General features: G+C 34.5%; 1 protein-coding gene across 1 annotated transcript; it reads right to left on the bottom strand.

Annotated features, from left to right (window-relative positions):
• Positions 1 to 9,913: 9,913 nt before the first annotated feature.
• On the bottom strand, positions 9,914 to 23,163 carry Pka-C1 (Protein kinase, cAMP-dependent, catalytic subunit 1). The gene has a single exon (XM_069840499.1). It carries the CDS (start codon positions 22,825 to 22,827, stop codon positions 21,769 to 21,771), a length of 1,059 nt encoding a protein of 352 aa, XP_069696600.1. The 5' UTR covers positions 22,828 to 23,163; the 3' UTR covers positions 9,914 to 21,768.
• Positions 23,164 to 24,814: the final 1,651 nt, after the last annotated feature.

Raw genomic sequence — 24,814 nt, forward strand, 5'->3', positions numbered from 1 at the left:
CCCCATTATCTACTAGCCTAGTCGCTTCATAAGTGGTGTCTTGTTGGTATCACTTGTGAGGTTCAGACCTGTCTTCAGACAGTTGACCTTAACCGACTGAGCTGCGCCAGTGGCTGTATGTATGTATGTATGTATGTATGTATGTATGTACATATGTACGAGTATGTATGGGCTATTCCACCTCAAATCGACCGAAATATAGAGAAAATTGACCTTGCAATTTTTAAATACAATTAAACTTTTTCTGTCCGTTGACAACTGTGCTTTGTGCAAAGTTTGAGGCATCAGAACTTCATAGTGTTTAAATTAAAAATATTTAAATTTATCGTATTTTCATAAAATTAGCAATTTTAAACTGTTGTGGCTCCGAAACCCTTTCACCCAGTGATCAAAATCATGGTTTATTTTGATACTGAGAAATTAAAGTTTATATTGACATGTAAACAGTTTTTCTTATTTTTTATGGAAATGGACAAATTAAGATTTTTCTTCATTAAGACGCCTTTGCCCACGAAAAAATATTTTTAAAATATATGGTTAGATTCCGCATTGAAAGTACAAATAAACACATTTTTTTTTTTTTTTTACTGATGGCACGTTGATAAGAAAGTACTGAAAATATCAAATAAAGAAAATAAATAGTAAGCGCGTGAACTAACCAGCTGACTGTGAGGCGGGAGCTAGCCTAGGCAAGCAAGGCCAGAAAACAATAACATGTGATGTTTCGTCTAGTAGCGCATAGCTGGACTAGCTTTATCACAAATTTTCATAAACACAGGAGTAAAATGACGCCCAATGCACTCTTATCTTCAGCTCTCTGCCAGTGCGTGCGGTACTGCGCCGTTCAAGTCTAGGCGTGTGAAAATAATCTATTTAATACCCTCGAAACTTTTTGCCCAGCCACTAAGCAAACTATGCCGAATCCCTCTTAATAATGCAAGGTTTTTTCTCAATATTTTTTTAAATTTTAAAAAATGGGCAAAAAGCCTAAAAGTAAGTAAAATCAGGTTATTTGTCTCTCTGTATACAATAAAAATAAGGATCACTTCTTAACATAACCTACCAAATGTCAGCTTCAAAATGAGCTCCCGTTCAATGTTCTGCAGAGTTCTGAGTGCTGAAAGAGGCTTGTTTTTATAAAATACGCTAAATTTGTCGCTCAATAGTACGAAAACCGTTTGACTTTCGATATTATATTTTTGCAAATGCACTCCCCTCAGTACCTTGTATAAATAGGGAAAAAATTAGAGTATTAAAAAAATTAGAGTATTTACTGATCGATTTCATATGGAATACCCTACGTACTTACGTATGGGAGGAGGAGAGCTCACCTCAACCCAGCGCTACGCCCTGGCCTAGAGGATCTATTGTATTACGTATTCTCAATTTACACCGGCTGACTATATTCAGGTTCGTTGAGTATCCAAATTCCGTACACTCGTCTCTAGGCCAGCCCCCTCCGCGCGTCGCAAGTCGGCGTTCGGGGAATGCGATGGAATGATTGTGGACTGAAGAAAGGTCTGAATGTTGTTGCCTAATGTGGGGAAACTTGAGAACGCCTAGAAAACCACAAGTGTCACTATGAATTATTTTAATGAAAAGCCCCAGGCGTAACCGAGACTCGAACTCGACCCCTGTGTGACAGGACGATGTTCTGACCATCCAGCCACCGCAAGAGTCCCTCTCAATGTGAAATATAAATAAAATATTTACACGAAGGTGCAGTTAGTGCATTACTTCCTTCATTAAACTAGTTTTACCGAATTGTCACGGACTCGCTAATACCAACGGAAGAAGATGTACAACTGGATGCCAACAAGTTTTCAACGCCCCATCTCAATATATTGCCAAAGAACACAAACAATATATGCCAGGTCATAAGACGGTGTTCAAAAATAGCGATGTAGAACACTCTATTTCATAATAGCAAGTGTTTAGGTAATATTTTCACAATTTACGCTGAAGTAGAACTAGAAACCTTGGATAAATAATGGTCTAAGTATAAGGCATGCCGAACTGCAAGCTTTCCAAGCAGAAGATCCGGATTCAAATACCGGCGGATGTAAGTTTAGTTGTACCGGTATGTTTGAATAGGTTTTCATTTAGTATACACATTTTACTTGTAATGATAGCGGTTCCAGCTACAATACATCAATAAAATTAGTCATTAATCCCCCAATTATTCTGTAAATGTTCCACAATCTGCTAACACTGTAAACGCGTCCATACTCATTACTGAATTTTGAATACGTTGAAATATATCACACAGGAATATGAAATTCGACATACAGAATGAAAATTATCATTTTAATATAACTTCGACGGCTATTAGACTATAAATTTCATGATTCGAAATGGTTTATTGTAGCACTAAATAAAATACCAACCTCTTTTTACTTTACCATACTTGATAGGGCTATATTAATGCATAGATTCAGTTACCACAGTCAACAGAATAATTGTGACTATAATAAGGATATGTTTCTACGAGTACAGACTAATATTGGCCATAGATTGTGAAGAATAGTACATTATGCAACGAGCTTATAATGAAGGTAATTAAGAAGCGAGTATGGATATTTATGAAACGAGAGCAAGCGAGTTTCATAATTTTCATACGAGCTTCTTAATTACCATTATAGGCGAGTTTCATACGACTTTTTATGCTCGACCACATTTCTAACTTGATATTATTAATTTTCTTTGTATCTGACCTTGGCCAATGTCCCATATGTTGTGAGATGTTGGCAGACGCGAAAGTATTGATTTTTTCCGAGGAACAGATGTTCGCATTGACCTTGCTAGGCCATAAGAACCTACAGAGATAACATTGAAATTAAATTAGACATTGAAAAACGAGATGACAAATTGAATTTATTTGAATATTATTTACAATTAACGCTAATTATTATAGTAACAGAACATAACCTTCTGCGACAGTATTGGATTTCCAGCCTCCGTGACTTTTCGCTAATTCTCTTTCGATTGCATATCCGAGAATAATCGATACTTGCGGTTTTATAACGGTAGAAAGCTGACCTGTCATTGGCTGAACAGTTGTAAACTGAGTCGTCATTGGCTGAAAGACCTGACCTTTAATGAGTAGGTGTATTTTAATGACATGCATTAAAGGTCTGCTACCAGGTGTATAATTACTACATTTCGGCATGGTCGAGCATAAAATATATTATATTGTACTTATTATATAGAGCAGGGATGTCGAACAGCGCTCTCGAGCTGTGAACTCCTCCCTTACCGTGCAACGGTTGAACACAGGCAGCAGGCAGTCCGGCCGAATGATCGTAAACAAAAGCGAAACTGCGGCGGCTGGTACTTCGATAAATTTAATACATCTTACCAATTGATTAGGATCTCAGTTTAGATTTGCACTTGATGAACTCTGATAAACAAAGAATGTAGCCTACACGAGGATGAATTATGACGACGATGATGATGATGATGATGATGATGATAACAACAACAGGGTTTTATCTACTTGGTCATTCCTTGGATGTTGTTCGTTAGTGACGGAAATAAATGATAATGATAATAATAATGTTGTTAATATCATGTTTAAAATATCAACTTTGTGTGTATGTGTTGTAGCAGTGCAACTTCAAATTCAGAAACGTAAACTGTTTTGATGCATAAAATTAATTACTTTTAGCGTGACTTGGAAATTTGTTCATAGTTTTTGTTACAGATTAAAAAATATCTCCTCCTCGAGTTCGATCCTTTAGTGAAATGGCATCTACAAGATCTCCATAAACATTGAAATATAATCGACACTCCTTATGAATATACTGTAGCTAGCTGCGCCGTATCTTTCCTGTCGGTACTTTCATCAAGAGCTATAGTGAGTAATAAGTAAAAGTTTTCATTCTTGCTATCAGTTGTTCCTCCAAGTTATCTCCCATTTATGATACGCGCTCTGCAAAAATATTACGAGACAAACATATATATTTAAAATCATTAACGTATTCCGGACATATCCCTTTTGCAACAACTATGAGACAAATTCTCCGTCAGTAAATAGCTTTGAAGCCGTTGCAATAATTTCACAAATTTTGTAGCTAGCACGAACCAAGCTTATTCTACTCACACCCGATGAAGATGAAAGTTTTTCTGAATTCAATTTTGATTTTATTTCTTCTACAGCCTTTTCACGAGTGAAACCGGATAACGTTTCTGGTCCATAAGCTTCAGCATGACGTGTAGAATTAAAATGCCTCTTAATATTATGATGGCTAATGTATCAAAGTCCTTTTCTACATATTAAGCAACGTGCCTTTCCGTCCTTTAAGATAAATAAATATTTATCTGTCCACTCACTATTGAATCGTTGTTCCATATCCATACCAGCCACCAGAGTTGATAAACACACTGCGTACAGAACACTGCTACAGCGAGCTGACTGTCGTTTCAGCTCAGCTACGGTAGGAAACAGTATTAATCGTTTCACAGTTTGAGAGCGCTGTTCGACATCCCTGATATAGAGCTTTATTTATTTCATAATAATCTTCTCCGATGGAGTGACAGAGCACATGGTCTTCAATTTAATGAACCCAAGTTCGAATTTAGTGTTAGAGTTTGAGATTTGTCACTAATTATCAATAGGGACCGGATTTTTATGTAATATCAAGGTGTGAAATATGTACATATTTATGTAAGAAAAATAAGCTGAATATGTACCAAAATATGTAACATCATGAAAATATTTAATATCAATATCTGGCAGGTATAGGATAGGTAAGACTCTCCAGTTGTGATTTCATAGAGCACCCGACTTTTTTACCGCACACTTGACACATTACTATTTTTCCATCTGTAGTGAAAGCTTCGTTCATTGCAATCCATGATTTTATTTTTGTCGTTAGGGTTAAAGATACAGGGGCCATTTTAGTTAGTTAAAAATAGTAGATAAACTCACTTGCACTTTATACTGTAAGTACTAAAACTAGAGAACTGAGTGACATGAATGACACAACAGTACTGCAAGCACTGTTTCGCTTTACTGGATTAGGAGAACACATGCATTTTAGCTGATCCCTGTAAGAAACAAGGTATCTACTAAAACCTCAAACTATAGGCATTTACAAACTGTTGTTTGAAAAGTGACATTCCTGTCTCATTCAGAAGGGTAGGATTATTCCAGCTGAGAACCATACTTTCTAATTGCTCGGAAAATCCCATTTCCGTATAGATTTACTAAATTTAAAATAAAGAGGTCAAGCAATAGTGGTACTTGTCACACCTAAAAAGGCTTTTATTCATTTTTAATTCTCTGAAAGGGGGGGGGGGGGGAAACCTGCTGGGGAAGTCTACAATTTGAAATACACAGATTTAAAAAGGCTTTTTAAATTTGTGTATTTCAAATTGTAAACTTCCTCGGCAGAAGTTTTTTTCCCCCCTTTTAGAGACGTAAAAAGAATAAAACCCCTAAATATGATGTAGATTTATGTAATACCAAGCCATAATATGTAATATGGGGTAAATATGTAAAAATATGTAGTATCAAATTTTAATATATTAATGGTAATTACAAGATTCGCAAAGATTTGTTACTTATATACGGTTAGGTTGAAAGGAATATAATATGTAATTACATAAACATCCGGTCCCTAATTATTATCAACAACTAATGTTGGTACATAGACCCAAAGAAGCTACTTTGCAAGAAAATAACAGTGATGATTAGAAACATTTTCGAAAACATAGATTATTTCAACCTGGCCACAGTTATGGTCGAAGAGACTGAAATAATTTGAGATATGCCGTGGTCTATTTTAAAGAATTCTGTAGCCTATTCTAAGGAATTCTTGCAAATTCGAGGAAAACTAAAAACTTTCTCATGATGTCTCTACAATCGGAAGCCAGAATTAATTAACACTAAGTTAGTTATCACATTACTAGCCAGCGTCATAAAATATGCATTACTGATACTTCAACTTCATTTTCCGATCTAGTTCAAGCAGTAGTTTTTTCCACTTACAAATCCAGTGAACGCAAATTCGATTTCCGACAGACAAATAAAAATTTCTCTCTCAATGTGATCCACTTTGCATTTCTCCTGTGTTGCGGCGATCTTCTGCCGTGCTGACACACGATTGCGAAATAGTACTTACGAATGTCTATATTGTTGCTTCATAGGAGTATGATTATGATTCAAATTTAAAAAATTGAACACAAAAGGACTTAAATTCAGTCACAGAAAGTGAGATTAATTTTAACACCCTTATGCCAAATCTTCATTTACATTTTCTACAGGGTGTAACAGAATAACTATTCCTAATTTTTTGATGTGACAGAGGATATGAAAATAAACATTTTTCTTAATAAAGTAATGTCCGGAAATCTTTGGTATAAAAGATAGAGCTCATCACTCATTTTATGGGTGCATTTTGCTAGACGCATATTAGGGACATACGAGGAATGTTTTTCAAGAGATGGCTTTTTAATACACACAACAATCACATTTGGAGACACACGAATAGTAAAACTGTGGAGAATATCAGCAATCAATGGAAGTTTTCTGTAAATATTTTAGTTGGATTTGTTGATAACTATCTAGTGGAGTCATATCTTATACCTACGCAATTGAATGAACAAGTTTATGGTATTTTTCTTGAGGAAATGCTTCTGGAGCTACTTGAAAATGTTCTGATTAATATTCGATGAAACATGATCTTTCAACACGACGGTGCACCCGCATATTTCCACTTAAATTGTCGAAATTATTTAAATGTAAATTTTCCGAAACGTTGGATAAGGAGAGCAGGTCCAGTTGTTTGGCCGGCACGTTCCCCAGATATGACTCCAGTTGATTCTTGTGTTTGGGGTCATGTTAAATCAATTGTTATGAAACACCCATCGACAAAGCAGAAGAATTAGTTGCTAGAATTATTCTTACTTTTGACGATCTTCGTAACAGACCACAGATATTTCGAAGAATTCGTCGTTCAATCATACGGCGTTATACTTTGTGTGTCAACAATGGCGGTCGCAATTTTGAACAGTTCCTATAGTTTGTCAATACCATTTGCTTAATATCTGGTATTAAATAAAAAAAAAGTTACTGTGTAACCATATAAAGTAAATAAAGTAACTTTCCATCCAAGTTGATGATATTCTTTCATTTTTTCCTTCATACCACTATCACTTGAAAACGAAGTATTTCCGGACATTATTTTTAAAAAATGTTTAATTTCATGTCCTCTATTATACCAGAAGCTATGTTTGAATCGATTTTCAAAATAAATACGCGAATGTTATACAGAGTGTAACAGGATAACACCCTGTATAACATCCGCATATTTAGTTTGACTATTACTCTTTTACTGCGTCATACTACTTTTTACCAATAAAACGGTACGAAAGGACGTCTTTCAATCAATCATGGCTGCTAATCGCACAATTTTATCGCTTTCCTTGCATTTGTTTGTTTTTATCACTATCCTACCATTTGTTTCTTTGTTTGCCAACATTTCAAAGTGCAAATTCTTTACATGCTTTGTGATCGTAAATTGTTCCCCGCATAGATAGTTCACTGAAAATGGCGGCTCCGTTCAAACATTTTGATGAAGGTAACATTAGTGAAATAGAATTTTAGTAAATCAATCAATATCTATTTTATGCTCGACCATGCCGAAATGTAGTAATTATACACCTGGTAGTAGCCCTTTAATTCACCTCATTAAAGTACGCCTATTCATTATAACTCAGTTGTTCAGCCAATGAGAAATCACCTTTGTACCATTATAAAACCGCAAGTATCGATTATTCTCGGATATGCAATCGAAAGACAATTAGCGAAAAGTCACGGAGGCTGGAAATCCAATACTGTCGCAGAAGGTTATGTTCTGTTACTTTATTAGCGTTAATTGTAAATAATATTCAAATAAATTCAATTTGTCATCTCGTTTTTCAATTCTAAATCAATTTCCAAGTTATACCAAGACTAATGTTCATCTTATTCTCTAGGTTATATCAAGGTCAATGACATTCGTGCCTCGGAACAAATCAATACTTTCGCGTCTGCGCACAATTCACAATTCAGGTCAGTTCCGCTCCTCACTTACATAACCATAACATGAATACTTATGAATAATTTCAAGTTAAAAATATGGTCGAGCATAAAAAGTCGTATGAAACTTGCCTATAATGGTAATTAAGACGCTCGTATGAAAATTATGAAACTCACTTGCGCTCGTTTCATAAACAAACATACTCGCGTCTTAATTACTACCATTATAGGCTCGTTGCATACTGTAATGTACTATTATTGTATTAGAGTACTCTATTTTTTCTAATCTTTATATACTTTCTTCTGTTTTTATCACTACCTTAGCATTTGTTTGTTTGCCAAAATTTCAAATGTAAATTCTTTATGTTAGGCCTACTATAAAACATGCTTTGCGATCGTTATTTGTTTACAGCACAGACAGTCAACAGAAAATGGCGGCTCCGTTCAAACGTTTTGGTGAAGCTATTAGTAAAACAGAATTTCAGTAAATCAATTAATATTTTATACATCTTGATTAGGTCCTACACAATATTTATAATATTAATATTTTATTGTATTAGAGTACATTATTTTTTTAATCTTTATATAGCCTACTTTCTTCTAATCGTGTAGGCCTAATACTTACTTACTTACTTACAAATGGCTTTTAAGGAACCCGAAGGTTCATTGCCGCCCTCACATAAGCCCGCCATCGGTGCAAGATTAATCCAGTCTCTATCATCATACCCCACCTCCCTCAAATCCATTTTAATATTATCCTCCCATCTACGTCTCGGCCTCCCTAAAGGTCTTTTTCCCTCCGGTCTCCCAACTAACACTCTATATGCATTTCTGGATTCGCCCATACGTGCTACATACCCTGCCCATCTCAAACGTCTGGATTTAATGATCCTAATTATGTCAGGTGAAGAATACAATGCGTGCAGTTCTGTATTGTGTAACTTTCTCCATTCTCCTGTAACTTCAGCCCGCTTAGCCACAAATATTTTCCTAAGCACCTTATTCTCAAACACCCTTAACCTATGTTCCTCTCTCAGAGTGAGAGTCCAAGTTTCACAACCATAGAGAAGAACCGGTAATATAACTGATTTATAAATTCTAAATTTCAGATTTTTGGACAGCAGACTGTAAATCCCACTCGAGTTTTGATTTTCTCTAGATAAATCAAAACCTCTAGTAAGATTACTGTTGAAAATCAATTCAAACATAGCTTACGGTCAGATAAATTACCATACACAAAAAGCGTTATCATTTTAGATACAGTTCAGCAAATACGCCCAAGACGTCATAAATTACAAAACGATGCCAAGGTACTCGTAAATGAAGGGATTAAGGAAATTTAATACAGAAGTAATGATTACAGTTGATCGTGATTCTCTCCCACTCCCTTCCCCCAGTCTCTCATCCTTATGAATTATTATACTTTTTGTAATATTTTAATGGTAGGAATAATATGCTCTACTTGGAAACAAACTGTAAGTTATTCACAATTAATTTATTTTATTGCTTTGCTACTGCTGCTTATCCGTACATTCACACAGGCGTAGGACGTTCGTACCCTTACTTATATACTCTTACTAGATAATCCGTCTAATATACTAAATAAAAATAACACTGATTTCACGAAATTCAAAACATTGTACACACAAAATTATTTACAACACAGCTTTAACATTGGCATCTTCAACAATTATCGACCATTCCAATGATGTTCTTTTATCGAAAGCAATATTTCTTGCATTGCTTCAGTGCCAAATGAAGGAATGAATACAGTTGTGTGCATACCTGCCAGCCTCTATCAAAATTCACAATCTTTCCCGCATGTATTTCGCTAAACTACATCCTTCTTCAGGTATCAATCCAGGTTCAGAACGTTAAATAAAAAATGTATTACAAAATTACAGTTTTCTTTACTGGACTAACATAACTAGGTACATAAGCAAACAATTCGAGACAGAAATAGAGTCAGACAGAAAGACTTATCGGACATTACAGAGTAAGATATTTTGACAGTAACCACATTGGAAGCCTTCACGGTGCTTAATTAACTTACTTTTAAATTATATCAATTAAGAAATCATACTTAAAAAATATTTAAGGTGTTTAATTTATACAGTGAGTTTGCTAGTTGAATGAGGCAATATTCTCCTTCGTTTTATTCACCTCTCACATGTTCTGTGATTGATAAGCATTACTGGAAATAAATGACAATGTCCTTGTAATAGTCTGCACAAATTATTCACTTGTATGTATATACAGCAAAGTTTACCGCTCGTCAATTCGGTGAAGTTTCAATATGTACCTTCATCTTTAAGAAAAAATAAATATTGAACAACAAATTATCAAATTATATTCCACCCTTCTAGTACACGAAATGAAAAAAAATACCGTACCCAGCCTAAAGCCTATTTACATGCCTGATCAAGCACCATGGTTTGCGCTGAAGGAAAGAAGAAACGCTTATGGGGATTTAAGGCCGAATGTGATATAGGTGTATTGTAAATATTACAAAAATCTTGATCATAATTGGATGTACACTCTTTTCTATTCGTAGAATACAAATAACATTTCATATTATTTTGTCTACATAATGAATGTAGTCTCAGAGTACAATATCATACATTCAAACAAAAGGCACGGTGCAGACAAAATTGTTGGCTCTTCTAGAGATGTCTTTAGGACGTGGTGCAGTCATAAATAAATATTCTGTGATCACTGACTTTCTTTCCATAATAATTTTAGTAATAAACAACGTTGAAATAGAGTATTTTTAATATTCTGTAATTCACATTCTCAACTTTCTGAGAATAGTATGAAGAGATATGTATTCGTGTGTGAGGACTGGCAGTTATGTAACTAGTAAATAAAAATCCTGACCTATACCCAGTTTCCAGGACACCAATGCTGTCAATGCACGTAATTAAAAGCGCAACTTACAACACAGACAAAGTTAAGAAATACTGTACAGCTCCGTAATGAGAACTCTTGTCAAATAAACTGCTATACTACTCGTATATTCATAACGGTTACACAATTATTTATTGAATGCCAGAGGAAACATAAAATGAGAAAGTTCCTGAAATCCAGCAGCTGTGAAAGGTATCCGAAGGCATAAGAAATTCGAAATATGCACTATCGCCTGAAATAAGATAACACACAATGATCCTATGGGGTCTCAATGGTTTCATGTCGACTATTTAAGTTTCTTCCAATAGATTGTTTTTCAGTACAACGATGATTCAAGACTTCATCATCCTATCCACATCACACTTCCATTTAGATCTGTATTCATATAATTATGAAATCTTTCACACATCTAGTTCTCAAATATCTACATGAATCACATTCCTTTAGCTGTTATTCTCTATATGTCCCTTTTGGTCATTGTTGAGGCTTCAGATCCATATGCCATATAGAATAGCATACTCTTAACCACTGCCTGCTAGATCGCATTTTATGGCTGTAAGCATCAATAAAATGCGATCTAGCAGGCAGTGCTCTTAACTTCGTATAGTTTTGAAAACTGAATTAGTCATTCCTATAATTTTTACAAAATTTGTGTTTTTAATATCTACATATCATGTTTATTGTTCTTACGAGATATAATATCATAAATAGAGTAGAATATAATAACGAAATGAGTAACATTGCACTCGGTAAGTGAAACACACAATAAATTTAGATTTCAAATATGAACATGTCGATTTTTTTTCTCTTAACTGTTTTAAGGTATCATGCACTGAAGGAATCTATAATGCTGATTTGTGATGTCGGGCACTTATCTTTGGAATTGACGATGGAGAATTAGTGAAATGATAAAGTAACTTAATCTATCTCAAGAAAACGGATCTAGTATTGCAGTGACAATACAAATTTCACTTCTAATCACTCGAATTTGAACCCAGGTCTCGGTGTAAAAAAATTAGTGCTCTAATAATTCATATAACTCTGCATCTGCAAATTACTTATATAAAATTGAATGCCATACATGACAAAATGCAATTTCGTCTTAAACGACAATTTATATTTTTTTAAATATAATTCATCAGTTTAACTTTTTTGCTGAAAAATGTATGAAACATTCAATATTGATAATACATTATTTATAACTTTTGTATCTTATCACTACTGACAAGTCTTTGTAAGCCAAAGCCGTTTGCTTAAGATTGCCCAATCGGGTAAATCATATTTAGTAATTATTTTATTAAGTGTTCATCCACAACAAAGATGGTATTGGTCCCTATTTTCTACAAATGTCTGATATCTTAATAATCGATCAATAACGGAAGTGTTTCAAGCAACAACTACAATAGCTAAAATGCATTAACATGATTTCAAATATTTTCTTTTATTTATCAAAATATGTTTATTTTTTATGGTAAGATTTTTCAATCATTTATTTCTATCTATTCTTCAAAGAGTTACCTTCAAACATACCACCAATAAAGATATGCGTTCTATATATCATTTAACGATTTTTCACAGTGTAAACGAATTAGTGTTCTCCCTTCTTTCATTCTACGTTCTTTAAAAAATATCAAGATATTCCAAAAAAAAAACCGCCAGAGTTAAACGTGACAGAGAACAATCACCACCGTAAACAAGCAAGGCCATTGTTGCCATATCAGACTGAAGCAATATTCTTATTCTTTGTCAGGAATGGAGACGCAAGGAACAAATGCATTGAGAGAAGAACACTGCTAATGAATTTTGGAGTCACCACTGAAACAACTTATCCAAATACTTCACTTCAGATGTGTGTCCATACAATTTTATGTATGAATTTCCTGAGGCAGTATGTTATCTTATTACAAAAAAAAAAATCGTCCATTTTCTCGATTTCTTTTGTATTCAAATACTTTTCACACTCTTTAGTGCAGTATGGAGAAATTAGTATATACAAATCCTACGTCATGATCATTGTGCTTATACAAAACCGGAAGAATGTACCATACCCGCTTAGGAACAGAGATACTGGAATTATCACTCCTAAATGAGGTACAGTTACTAGATTTTTTAATAATTATGATTAAGGGGAATTGGACGTTATCGCATGCAAAGTAATGATAAAAATAGCCTATCTTCAAGCAGTCATAAATGTAATACTATTTATCACAGCTATTTCATTTCTTTTAGTGATATATGTATACATATTAAGCTTTAAAATGAAAAAAGAATGGTTAATCTAGTGTAAATCCTGCCCTTAAATTAATTGTTAAATTTAAACATATTTTTTATATAAATTCACTACATATCTGTGATTATGTACACTCTATTCACTTATCATAGCACACATTGAATTAAAATTTTGGCCACTTACTGCTAATAGATACTAAAACATACCCTACTAAAATTATTAAAATATCTGTAATACTATGGGCATAGGGCTTATACTAATCTTCAATTTATTTTAATTTATTCACGGTGATGATTTCTATAAGTCCTATGCCCATAATGTTACAGATACATGAATAATTTTAGTAGGGTATGTTTTAGTATCTATTAGCAGTAAGTGGTCAAATTTTCAATTCAATATGTGCTATAATAAATGAATAGAGTGTACCTAATCACAGACATATAGTGAATTTATAAAAAAAATTGTGGTTAATTAAAAAAATTAATTTAAGGATAAAGATTTACTCTAGAGTATCCATTCTTTTTCATTCTAAAGCTTAATATGCATAGACACATAGCTAACAAAAATGAAAGACCTCTGATAAATAGTATTATATTTATGACTGCTTGAAGATAGGCTATTTTTACCATTATTTTGCATGCGATAATGACCAACTCCCCTTAAAGGTTCATATTTGGAGATTTTTAATGAACTCGTAGAGTTAAATGTGTCCTCATTCTTACCGAAGGGAATACACGAAGAGCACACAAAATGACAAGATTCATAAGTAAACCCTTCAGATCTTGCACGTGATAACCAGTACCTTTTAAACTTATTCCCGACAGGAAATACGCTTCGTAGCACAGCTCTACAACAGCACGGGCACGTGTTTGTGTCCCTGTGCGTTGTTAATGATCACAGCGCACTTCTCAGCAGACAAATGGGGTTCCTTGCTACTACAAATTGCTTAGAGTAGTTTCAATATTGGAATCAAATTCCCAACTGCTTACAAAGCAATATTAGAAAATGTTACATTTCATTTCGACTAGAATTCTTGAAATTTTACACAGACAATAGTCCTATCCGGAGGAATTTTACATGAAAATCTGTTTTGTATAGTTATGGGTCGTATTCATAGACAAGACTTTGGACCAAAGTTGACTTTGGAAAGTACAAAGTCACCATTTTCCTATTCACAGTCGACACTTTGACGAAAGTAAACTTCAATCGTGACTTTACTTCGAAGTCGTCGAAGATCTAAACTTTGACTTTGACTTTCGTTCGTGGACATAAGAAAAATGGCTGATATTTCGATAATTGTTAAATTTTTCGAGAATATTAAGGACATCTAGGGGATTATTAATGCTGTTCATGTTTCTTAGCGTATTATTAGATATAAATAAATTCAAATCAAGGTACAGATTTGATAGACAGTAGGCCTACTAGATATCCTTGTCATGTTTCAACAATCATTGATCAATAATAATCAAAGAGGATTATCTGTTCTACCAATAATTGAATTTCTTATTTCATCGCGATTTTACACTACAGATTATTGATGGCTTAATATTAATTTGACTGTTTAATTCTATAGGTACAGAATATGTTATACAGTTGGATATGCAGTTAATTTTTAATCCTGCGGTCGTCATAATGTTTTCTGAATATTGATTTCAATTAATTTTTAAGTAGTCAATTATAATCGATGTTTTATTCACAACAAAATTCTTAGCAGGCAATACTATTTCAGATGAACTACACCATCATGTTTTGTAGTTACGAATTTTATTGTATTATATACGAGTACAAGACTGTTTGGAACTGAGTTACGATTTTTTGTGACTAAGTAGAAGAACGAATTATTATCTATTGGTGTAAAGATCTAAAAATGTCAATTTTTTTTTACTTACGTTAGTTTCACACTATTAATATTCTTATGTAAAGCTGCAAGAACGGCTAACAATCGCCTAACATGTACCGATGTTCAATTGTTTCAGTGATTTATGTCTCAAAAGATGTCTCTCATTGTGGCAATGCCTACTCTATTTCAACTATCTATTAATTTAATTCCTTTAAAAAGTAGTGATTGTGATTGCCAACATTAGAACAAGATCGTCAAATCTCGACTTATCGAAGTCATCAAAGTCTCAGAAGTATTGTCTATGAACAGGACTTTCAACAAAGTTAAACTTTACAACGAAAGTCGACTTTGTGTTTTTACCATTTAGTGGACCATGAAGTAAACATCAATGCTTAAAATCTTGACATGTATTCTTCAACAGTAGTATTCTATACGTATAATCGCAAATTATTTTTTCCTTCTTCACTACTCGTTCAATTACGGGAAATCATTTACAGACAAACTTTTGCAGTACTCAGGAATATGTACCAATTTCGCTCAGTTTCGTACACAGTCAACTGTTACGTTTGCAACAATGGGTATGGCACAAACTACCATTATCGGAAGTCTAGTAACCTGGACATTGAAAACATCTGCTCAACGTAAAATTACTTCTAATAGTTTTATAGATCAAATCTTAACATTTTGAAGCAACTAAATGAAAGCTCATTCTTTAAGAAGGAAACAACCATTACATTTTAGAAGTCTTTGTCAAGATTAATTTTTAATATAAGCTTATCAGTGACATGGGTTGTTTCTGTATTCCCATTTACTGATAATGGTTACAATAATAATTAATAAAATTATACTAAAAAAATAATTCGTATATGTATATATACTGTAAATTTGTCACTAATGTCAAGGGGTTATTCTTTGAGATATTAAAAAAAAAGTTGAATACAATTTTGCTCGTTTTTCCTTCCTTTTCGAGATAAAAATTATTTCATATCAAACATTTTATAGCGTATTCTGGGAAAGCTATTGAATTAATTCCCAATATGCTCAGTCAATTTAAGAGACCAGTGTAATATGATAATAAATGGTTGGAAGAATTTTAGTTTTGTCCCTTACATTTACAGAAATTTGATCTGAAAAAATTTAACTTTTCGTTCAGAAAAGGAATTTTAAAATGTTACATTTGTTCAGATCAAATTTGTGCACATTTAAAGGACAAAACTAAAATTCTTTCAATCATTTACTATCATAATACACTGCTCTCTTAGATTTACTAAGCATATTGGAAATTAAATCAATGGCTTTTCCAAAACGCGCTATGAAATGTTTCATATCATATAAAACAATTTTTATCTCGAAAAGGGAGCAAAACCGAGCAAAATTTTATTAAAACTTTTGTTTGAAATATCTCAAAGAATAACCCCCTGAAATTAAATATATTATTTACGTTTCAGTCTTCATATATGCGTATACATATACAAAACTGAAATGACCATGAACTTGGCATAATAATTATAATCGACAATAGCCTATTATTAAACAAAGGCAATTTTTAATGCTTCTTAAGTAATATGCTCCATTCAGTTCTGCCTTTTGACTTCTAACTAAGCAGTTTAAAAAATATTTGTAAATATTTATTCGTTAATTTCAGTTCAGAATTTGTCCTAAAAACATTAATTAATCACAAATAAAATATCAATCAAGTATTCAAAAACAGCATTAAAAAACAATAACAGCTTCAACATGAATCTAAAAAGGAATTTAATAACGTATCTTACAAGCCTTTGCTAGTACTAATAAATTAAAAATACTGCATTATAAATAAATAAAAAATCAGTAAGACTGATGTCAGTATTTGAATATGAAAATGAATTGTTCTCATTAGTTACCTAATACAATTATTGCACTCAATGTAAAGTGTATTTTACACATTTTCAGAATTGAATTTTGATTACAGAGCAGTTTCAGTTCTGGTTACCACACAACCAACAATAAATTTCTAAAAAAAAAAAATCCACTTAAATTACCGCACAAATGAACTAGGGACACATTGACCTCTACATTCAAGATTTCTCCAGCAAGTATCCCATTGAAGCACTTCTGAATTGGCATAAACACATCAACGTCAAGTACTTCAACTCAAAATGAACAGAGGTGGTAGTGCTAACCAACTTAAAATATGCATGCCCTGTCAAGGATTTAAAATCATGACCATAAAGATGAAGATCACCATCACATTCAAAGTTAACAGCCTTTATTATAGTGGGTAGTGTCAGTATAGGAATTAAATTACTGATGGAAAATGTGGAAAAACTGTTTTTCATTGACAGCAACATAGTGACTAGAAAACACATGACATTCTAAAATGAAACAAAGCTTATTAAAAAAATTGTAATACTACTGCTGCATTAACCTTTGCTGAATCTTAAGCATAAAAGACTGGACACTATTAACTTAGGAAGACAAACGATTAATTTCTAGTCAAATTAATCTTTTCATGGAACAAAACATAGCTGCTATGTATAGTTTTCAGAAGCGATTATCACTGACAGCTAAACGTCTGTGATCTGTAATTGTATAAACTCACAGCTTGTCTACGTTTGTTAGTAATTACAATTAAAAAAACCAATGATTTAGAGCCCTGGACCATCCAAGAAAATAACCAGGTCATTAAAAAAACTACTGCAAGCATAAGCATATACCGTAAGTCACTATAATATTCACAATAGAAATCATTGTGACTCTGTGTATCACAGACCAGATTTCTCTTAGGCCCGTTACACACTTGCAGAGTTTTCGCCAGCGAGAAATGTGTTGCGAGAAAATTAAAAAATTGATAACATGGATTCAAATGGACGTCCACACACTGGAAGAGATTCTCGCTCGAGGCAGAAACCTCGCGCGAGTTTCTCGCTGGGATCGGTAGCTCAGCGAATTTTCTTGACACATTTATCAAAGATGTTTGACATTTATACTCTTTATGACGACTGAATGTAGAAAAAGACATCACAGGTGGCGATGAATTGTAATGTTTTTATTTGAAAATGAGGAAAGATGGCTGATAATCGAACTTGTACGATGTCACCCGTAGGCCTATTTATAGGATACACGGGATGAAAACTATAAAAACACGAAACTTAAAGAAGAAATTTAGGGACAAATATCAGATTATCTGAAAATAAATAGGGCTATATTTTATTTTGATGAGATTTAATAGTATTAATTAAACATTTGAAATAATGTATCTATAGGATGTGTTAACAGTTTACATAATTTTAATCAGAACATAGCAAAGAATCCTCTATCATATCATGAATAGCAAAAAACTGTGGTCTATTCAACCTGAAATAATGCCTAAACCTATCATCATTCAAATCGAAACCAGTGTCCAAAACTCGCCCTTATTTTCGTAAGATACAATGTGATTTTCAGATATTTCTGGCTTTAATTTTAGGCCTACTTTTTCTTTTCATTAACAAAATATGTTCATGTAACTCGATTTTCTGATCATCTGATTCAACATAGCGTTCGTACGTAATTTGTAAAATACGACAATATACTTACAGGTTATATATTTAAGTACGACAATATACGTAAATACATAACCTATAATATTTCCCCCAGTGAGTCATTACTATAATCAGAAAAATGCTTTCTGCATGAAGGCAGTGCATAGATGATCATAGCGAGGTGTGATCTGTGATAGCGAGAACTCGCCAAGTGTGTGGAGGAAGGCTCTTCGCCTCTTTCTCGCAACACATTTCTCGCTGGCGAAAACTCTGCAAGTGTGTTACGGGCCTTACTCACAGACTATTACAAAACTGGTAGTCAATGCTGATTGTTGCGTCATCTGTGTACAAAGTCCATTGTTATCCACAACATCATGTAAAGGCTAATGTTTTATAATAAATGTATGCTATCATCTCAGAATTAACTGTACATGATACATAAACTAATACAGGCACAAAATAAATGGTCTGTAATTCACAATGTATGAAATACTTAACTATCAAATTAAACACTCTGTAATACAGTCGTTCGATCATTCCACCTGGCTTTTATTTTTTCCTTTTTTTTAACAATGTAAATATTTGTTTCAGCCTTACAGACTGTAAAGCTATTGTTACGAAATATAATTTGTTGTAGACGTTAGTGTAGAGAATGAAGAACAAAATTATGAAAATTAACAGCACAATAAAAGATATTTCTATAAAAGACGATCTTTTAAAAAAATAATAACAAAAAAAGTAAAGGAGAGAAAAAAAGGAAAGCGTATTTGTCATCCAATTCCAAGTCCTATCCTACCAATACCATTACGGGGTGGAGGTGACACACACCATGCTCTTTGCTAAGAAATAGTTAGTAGTAACGATAATAAGTTAAAGATTGCGTCTCATGTTTTGCCTCTCCTCCGTCAAACATTCTAATTAAAGCCATAAAAATATTCTATTATATATATGTAAAATAATCTTCAGCACAGCAGTGTTTGGCAACATTTACATACAAAGTCCTAAAACTGTATTAAGTACAGTACATGCAAGTAATGTAATAAGGTATGTACAATAAACTCTACCTCCTATGAATTGTAGTATATGGAAGTGCTCAACACACTGTCGGAGATAGTTGGACCGTACTGCGGGAGTCAAAAACAACTTCATCATTTTAAAATTCCCATTGCACGACAAATGGAATTAAAGAGAAAGTTCTATACAGTTCCGAACACTTCTTCACTTACTCTTTGAACTAAGGCGGGGGATCACTTAGAATTAACACATGGCAAACACACACTACACATACATGTGGAGTCCTTGCAACACACAGTCAGCAGTCTTGACAAAAAAACTCGATCCACGATGTCCGATTCACATAACACAAACTCAAAACTGTGCCTGAGACTATTCTGTAATCAGATCATGATAGCAAGGGTAAAAAATAACAAACTCACAAATACTGCAATAAAACTGCCCAGTGCTAATGCATCGAATCTATTGGCTGCCTATTTACAGTGCTGCCATAATAATCTCCTGTATGCACAGCATAGGAGAATCCACCGAAAGTAATATTCTGGTCACCTCTAGGAGGTATGTGTGATGGTGATGTATTGCAGGGTGCGAAATTGTACAGAACATGGCATACATCATTCAATACGTTACTGAAGTAAAAAAAAAGAATGCACAAAAAGCTTGCGCTGACAGGGACCCATCAAATATCTTACACGACACAAGTGTTTAAAAATGGCACTGAAGCATAATTGCTTTCAAAAACTTTTTTTTATTACCTACAATGCCAAAATTATACTATAAACTGAGATGGCAACAATACAAGGAAACCTAACACTTGTTCTGCACCATATTATTTATAAAACAAGTTTAACACCAGCAATCAATGGTAAGGGTGCTCAGGATGGTAATGCCAGCTTCATCTGTTTACATCAGTTAATACGCTAATATCTAGAGACACAATCCGTTTCGTTTCCAAGACAACTTCAATATTAACATATTTTCAACGAGTTAAAAGGAGATGTAAAACAACTGAATCTTGCAATCATTATTAGCGTTAAGTTAATATGAGTTTGCTGTTTTTAATCAACTGGTAGCTATTAAAAGCATGACAGAAACAGATGCACAAAATAAGCAATAAATATTTTGGTGTTTGCTAAACTTTTAACAAAAACATTTTCATTTTTAAAAATTGACCGACATCTACACACTTTAACAACAGCAATCCAGACACAAAATCTAGTGACCATTTCCCTCGTTTATTATTAACAACACTCCAAGATGGTGTTCATAACCTATTTCCCGCCCGTTACTCGACACGATTAGAGGTAATCAAGTTTGTAAACCAATTAAATCTTACAATGGCATTACATGCCATTCAAATATGAAATAGTTTTAAATATATATAAATTAAATAAAAATTCGTATGTACACACTTTCATAGTATAAGAAGAATTTTGTGTGTGATTTACTGTCATGCATTTACCACACACATATGTATGTTTTGTGCGAAATTGTACTGATATTGTTCACGCAGTGTATAATTTCGGTGTGTCACTGCCTCACTCGAGCACAGATCCAAGCTGCATATTTATTACAAATGCCTACACAAATATCAATTGAGGTAATGATAAACTTATAGGCAATAGCAGTTGTGTATCATAACCAGCTGCCAAAAACTGGTGCCGGTCTTAAAATAGACTATGATGTGTGCTGAAAATGAGGCAACACAATAGCGACCACACTCTCGACCTAATCACGGGTACTTTACCATCCTCAGCACTCGAACCATTTCCAGAATCCTCACCGAGTTACCAGACATGAGGAATCCATAATCTCGCACCCTGGCTCCGAAGCAGGTTCCTCACAAATATGCAAGAAAATTGCTTACTATATGTACAATCTGCTTCCACATTTCACTTCATGTAGATTTCTTTATATAAAATAAACAGTTACCAGAAATTCATAATAAGCAATAACTAGGGATATATATTGCCAACTGAACTTACTGGATCCACTGTTTTCTCAACCACAAAGCTGGCACAGCCTACAATGTAATTCACGGAATACAGTAGCACCTCCCAAGACTTCTAGGAATGAATCTGGAAAGGCATAAGAAACTGGATAGTGGCAACATGCACTCTTCCTCACATGCATATTGGCTATCAATAAATTTAGAACATGTGAAGGTCATACTACACGAGGAGTGAAAACAGACTTGTACTCTTACATTAAATTCTGTTACGGGATTCATACAAGCGAAGACAGTAACAGTTCAAAACTCTGCGAACTCTTTGGCGCACTTCTCGGTGGAGGAGATCCGCAGCGCTTCCTCCTCGTAGTCGTCGAAGTTACTGGTGTCGCCAGGGCCCTTGCATCGGGGGATGAAAGGAGCCTCTATCTTCTTCTGGAACACGGCGATCCAGTCGGTAGAGGCGAACCATTTGTGGCCTTTGATGTCGTTGACACCGTTTTTGAGGTTACCGTAGCGTTTCGTGAGGTCCACCTGCAGAAGATTCCTCAGAAGATCTTTGAGATCTGACCCGAAGTGCGAAGGGAAGCGCACTTTGCCAGACACGATCTTCTCGTAGATCTGGATGGGTTGGTCGGCGAAGAAAGGTGGGTAGCCGGCTGCCATCTCGTACACCAAAACACCCAAAGCCCACCAATCCACAGCCTTGTTGTAGCCCTTGCTGAGAATGATTTCCGGTGCTAGGTATTCTGGTGTTCCACAGAGAGTCCAGGTTCGACCCTTGACCCGTTTGGCAAACCCGAAATCTGTGACCTTGAGATAACCTTGGGAATCGATGAGGAGATTCTCTGGTTTGAGGTCACGATATATCAGATCCAGGTAGTGAAGGTACTCGAAAGCCAGTACGATCTGCGCTGCATAGAACCGTGAATGCGGCTCACTGAAACGCCCCACTTTGCGAAGATGTGAAAACATCTCACCTCCTGGTACATATTCCAGAACCATGTACAGGTTAGAATTGTCCTTAAAATGGTATTTGAGGCTTACCAGGAAAGGAAAACTGATCGCCTGTAGAATTCTCTTCTCGTTCAATGTGTGTTCCACTTGCTTCAGTTTCACTACCTTCTGTTTGTCTAAAATTTTCATGGCAAAATACTCTTTTGTTGGCTTGTGTTGCACGATCATAACCCTTCCAAAAGAACCCGTTCCCAAAGTCTTTATACGTTCGAAGTCATCCAAACATGCAGTATTCGTCGGGTTTTTCTTCCATTTCTCTTCAAATTCCTCCTTCGCCTGGTCCAGAAATTCCTTGACACTTTCTGCGGAGTCACCCTTTTTGTTGGCCGTAGCGGCATTGCCCATGGTTTTAACTTTTAAACCTTCCAGGGCTCCCGATGGCTTCAAACAACCCCTCTTTTTGCACCAATACTTCAGAACCTAGGGTTCTGTTTTTTATTAATAGCAGAAATCGAGTCCGCTAGAGGCGGAGGTCAGATCTAGTGTTCCTAGCGCACCTACCTCGTCAACACAACCATTGAAGTAGCACCGACATCTTCCTGGTGGTCAAGAATCAATCAACACGATTATATTTATCACAGACTTCAAGTTCACACACTCACAAAAAGGAAAATATACTCGGACAAGCTGTGCAAGATGCAAAATGGCTACCCTGCCCAGGCTTTTCGTTTCGAGATGGTGCCCGAGAATACGTCAATTAATAGTACAATTATCGTCCGACAGATGGCAGCACAACGCACAGCTACGAAGCTTCCCTTAGTAGTGTGCTACCGCCTGGTGGCAGATACCTAAATCTCTTACAATCGAGATATGTTCCAAATATCGAACAGTCGAATAAATTGAAAATAATTTATTAATATATTTAAAACTCTTCTTAAAGTAAAGATTCAAATAACAGAACACTTAAATCACTATATCTTTAATTTTCACACTCTAATTTTATATTACAGAACATCTATTTTTGCTTCTAAAATAAAATAGCGGTAATAAAACAAAAGCAACACGCCTGCACAAGGTCGACGCGTACATTGCCCGAGAGCGTTGCGGTTTCTGGCGAAGCGTGGCAACATCTTATGGTAATTGTAACTGCCGCACGAGTGTATCAAAATAACTCTTCGACTTTTTATTTGGTAAAATTATCTCCAACAGACAGACGGAAATAGCAAGAAACAATACATTCAAGAAAACTGTTAATGATAAATGGTAACACAATTATGCAAATGGAAAAAAAAAACACTAACGTATTTTCTTTTCATTGCATTGCTAAATATAAAAATAAAATATGACAGCTAACAGTTATACACATAAATAAAAGTTACGAATATGGTACACATATGACGTCAGTTATTTTCAGTTCAGTTCGTTTGCCAGTATCATTCTGTCGCCCCAAATTTTCCACGCTGGAGCAGATGCCAAACACATTTCCTAGAACTCTGCTTCAATGTACATTTCTTGTTTGGTTCCCAAAATTGCTTATTTCAAATAGGAAACTAAGTTGTTCAATTAAGGGAACGCATAGGTAAAATTACTAAATCTTACAGTTTTCATTTTTTTTTTCTCAAAGACCAAGGACACTAGAATAAAATTATGTGACACGTTTCCTTATTAAGATGAAATAAATGGCACGAATTTTTTTCAACGTGATTTTCTTTAATTTTCGACGTGTGGAACCATTTATATATTAATTTAATTAATTAATATATATAAATGGTTCCACACGTCGAAAATTAAAGAAAATCAAGTTGAAAAAAAATTCCTGTCTTTTATTGCATCTTAATAAGGAAACGTGTCACATAATTTTATTCTGGTGTCCTTGGTCTTTGAGAAAAAAAATGAAAACTGTAAGATTTAGTAATTTCACCTATGCGTTCCCTTAAAATTAAAATAAACTAGATATTTAAAAAGTTCCACCCTTTTTAATGTTGTTTAAAATAATACAGAACTAAATTTATTCTGTCCATAAACCTCCCCCCCCCCCCCACCAAAAAAAATATAAAAAATCAGAAATTGGTTGAGAATTCCAGCTTCGATTTCCTGAAGAAATATGAATATATATTCCTTTCATAGGTGTCCCTTGTTTTTGTGTTTATTCTGTCGTTTTAGACGGCGATTTTGTGTCATGGTAATCACGTGACCGGTAGTCCCACTATTTGTAAATGCCTAACACTGATTCATGTCCAACGCTGTGGAGTAACAGCGCGTCTGACCGTGGAACGAGTGGGCCAGGGTTCAAATCCTGGTTGAGACAAGTTAGCTAGTTGGGGTTTTTCCGGGCTTTTCCTTCAACCAATTGAAACAATTGCTGGGTAACTTCCGGCGTTGGATCTCGGAC

The sequence above is a fragment of the Periplaneta americana genome, chromosome 11 (assembly GCF_040183065.1).
Source record: "Periplaneta americana isolate PAMFEO1 chromosome 11, P.americana_PAMFEO1_priV1, whole genome shotgun sequence".
Lineage (NCBI taxonomy): Eukaryota > Metazoa > Arthropoda > Insecta > Blattodea > Blattidae > Periplaneta > Periplaneta americana.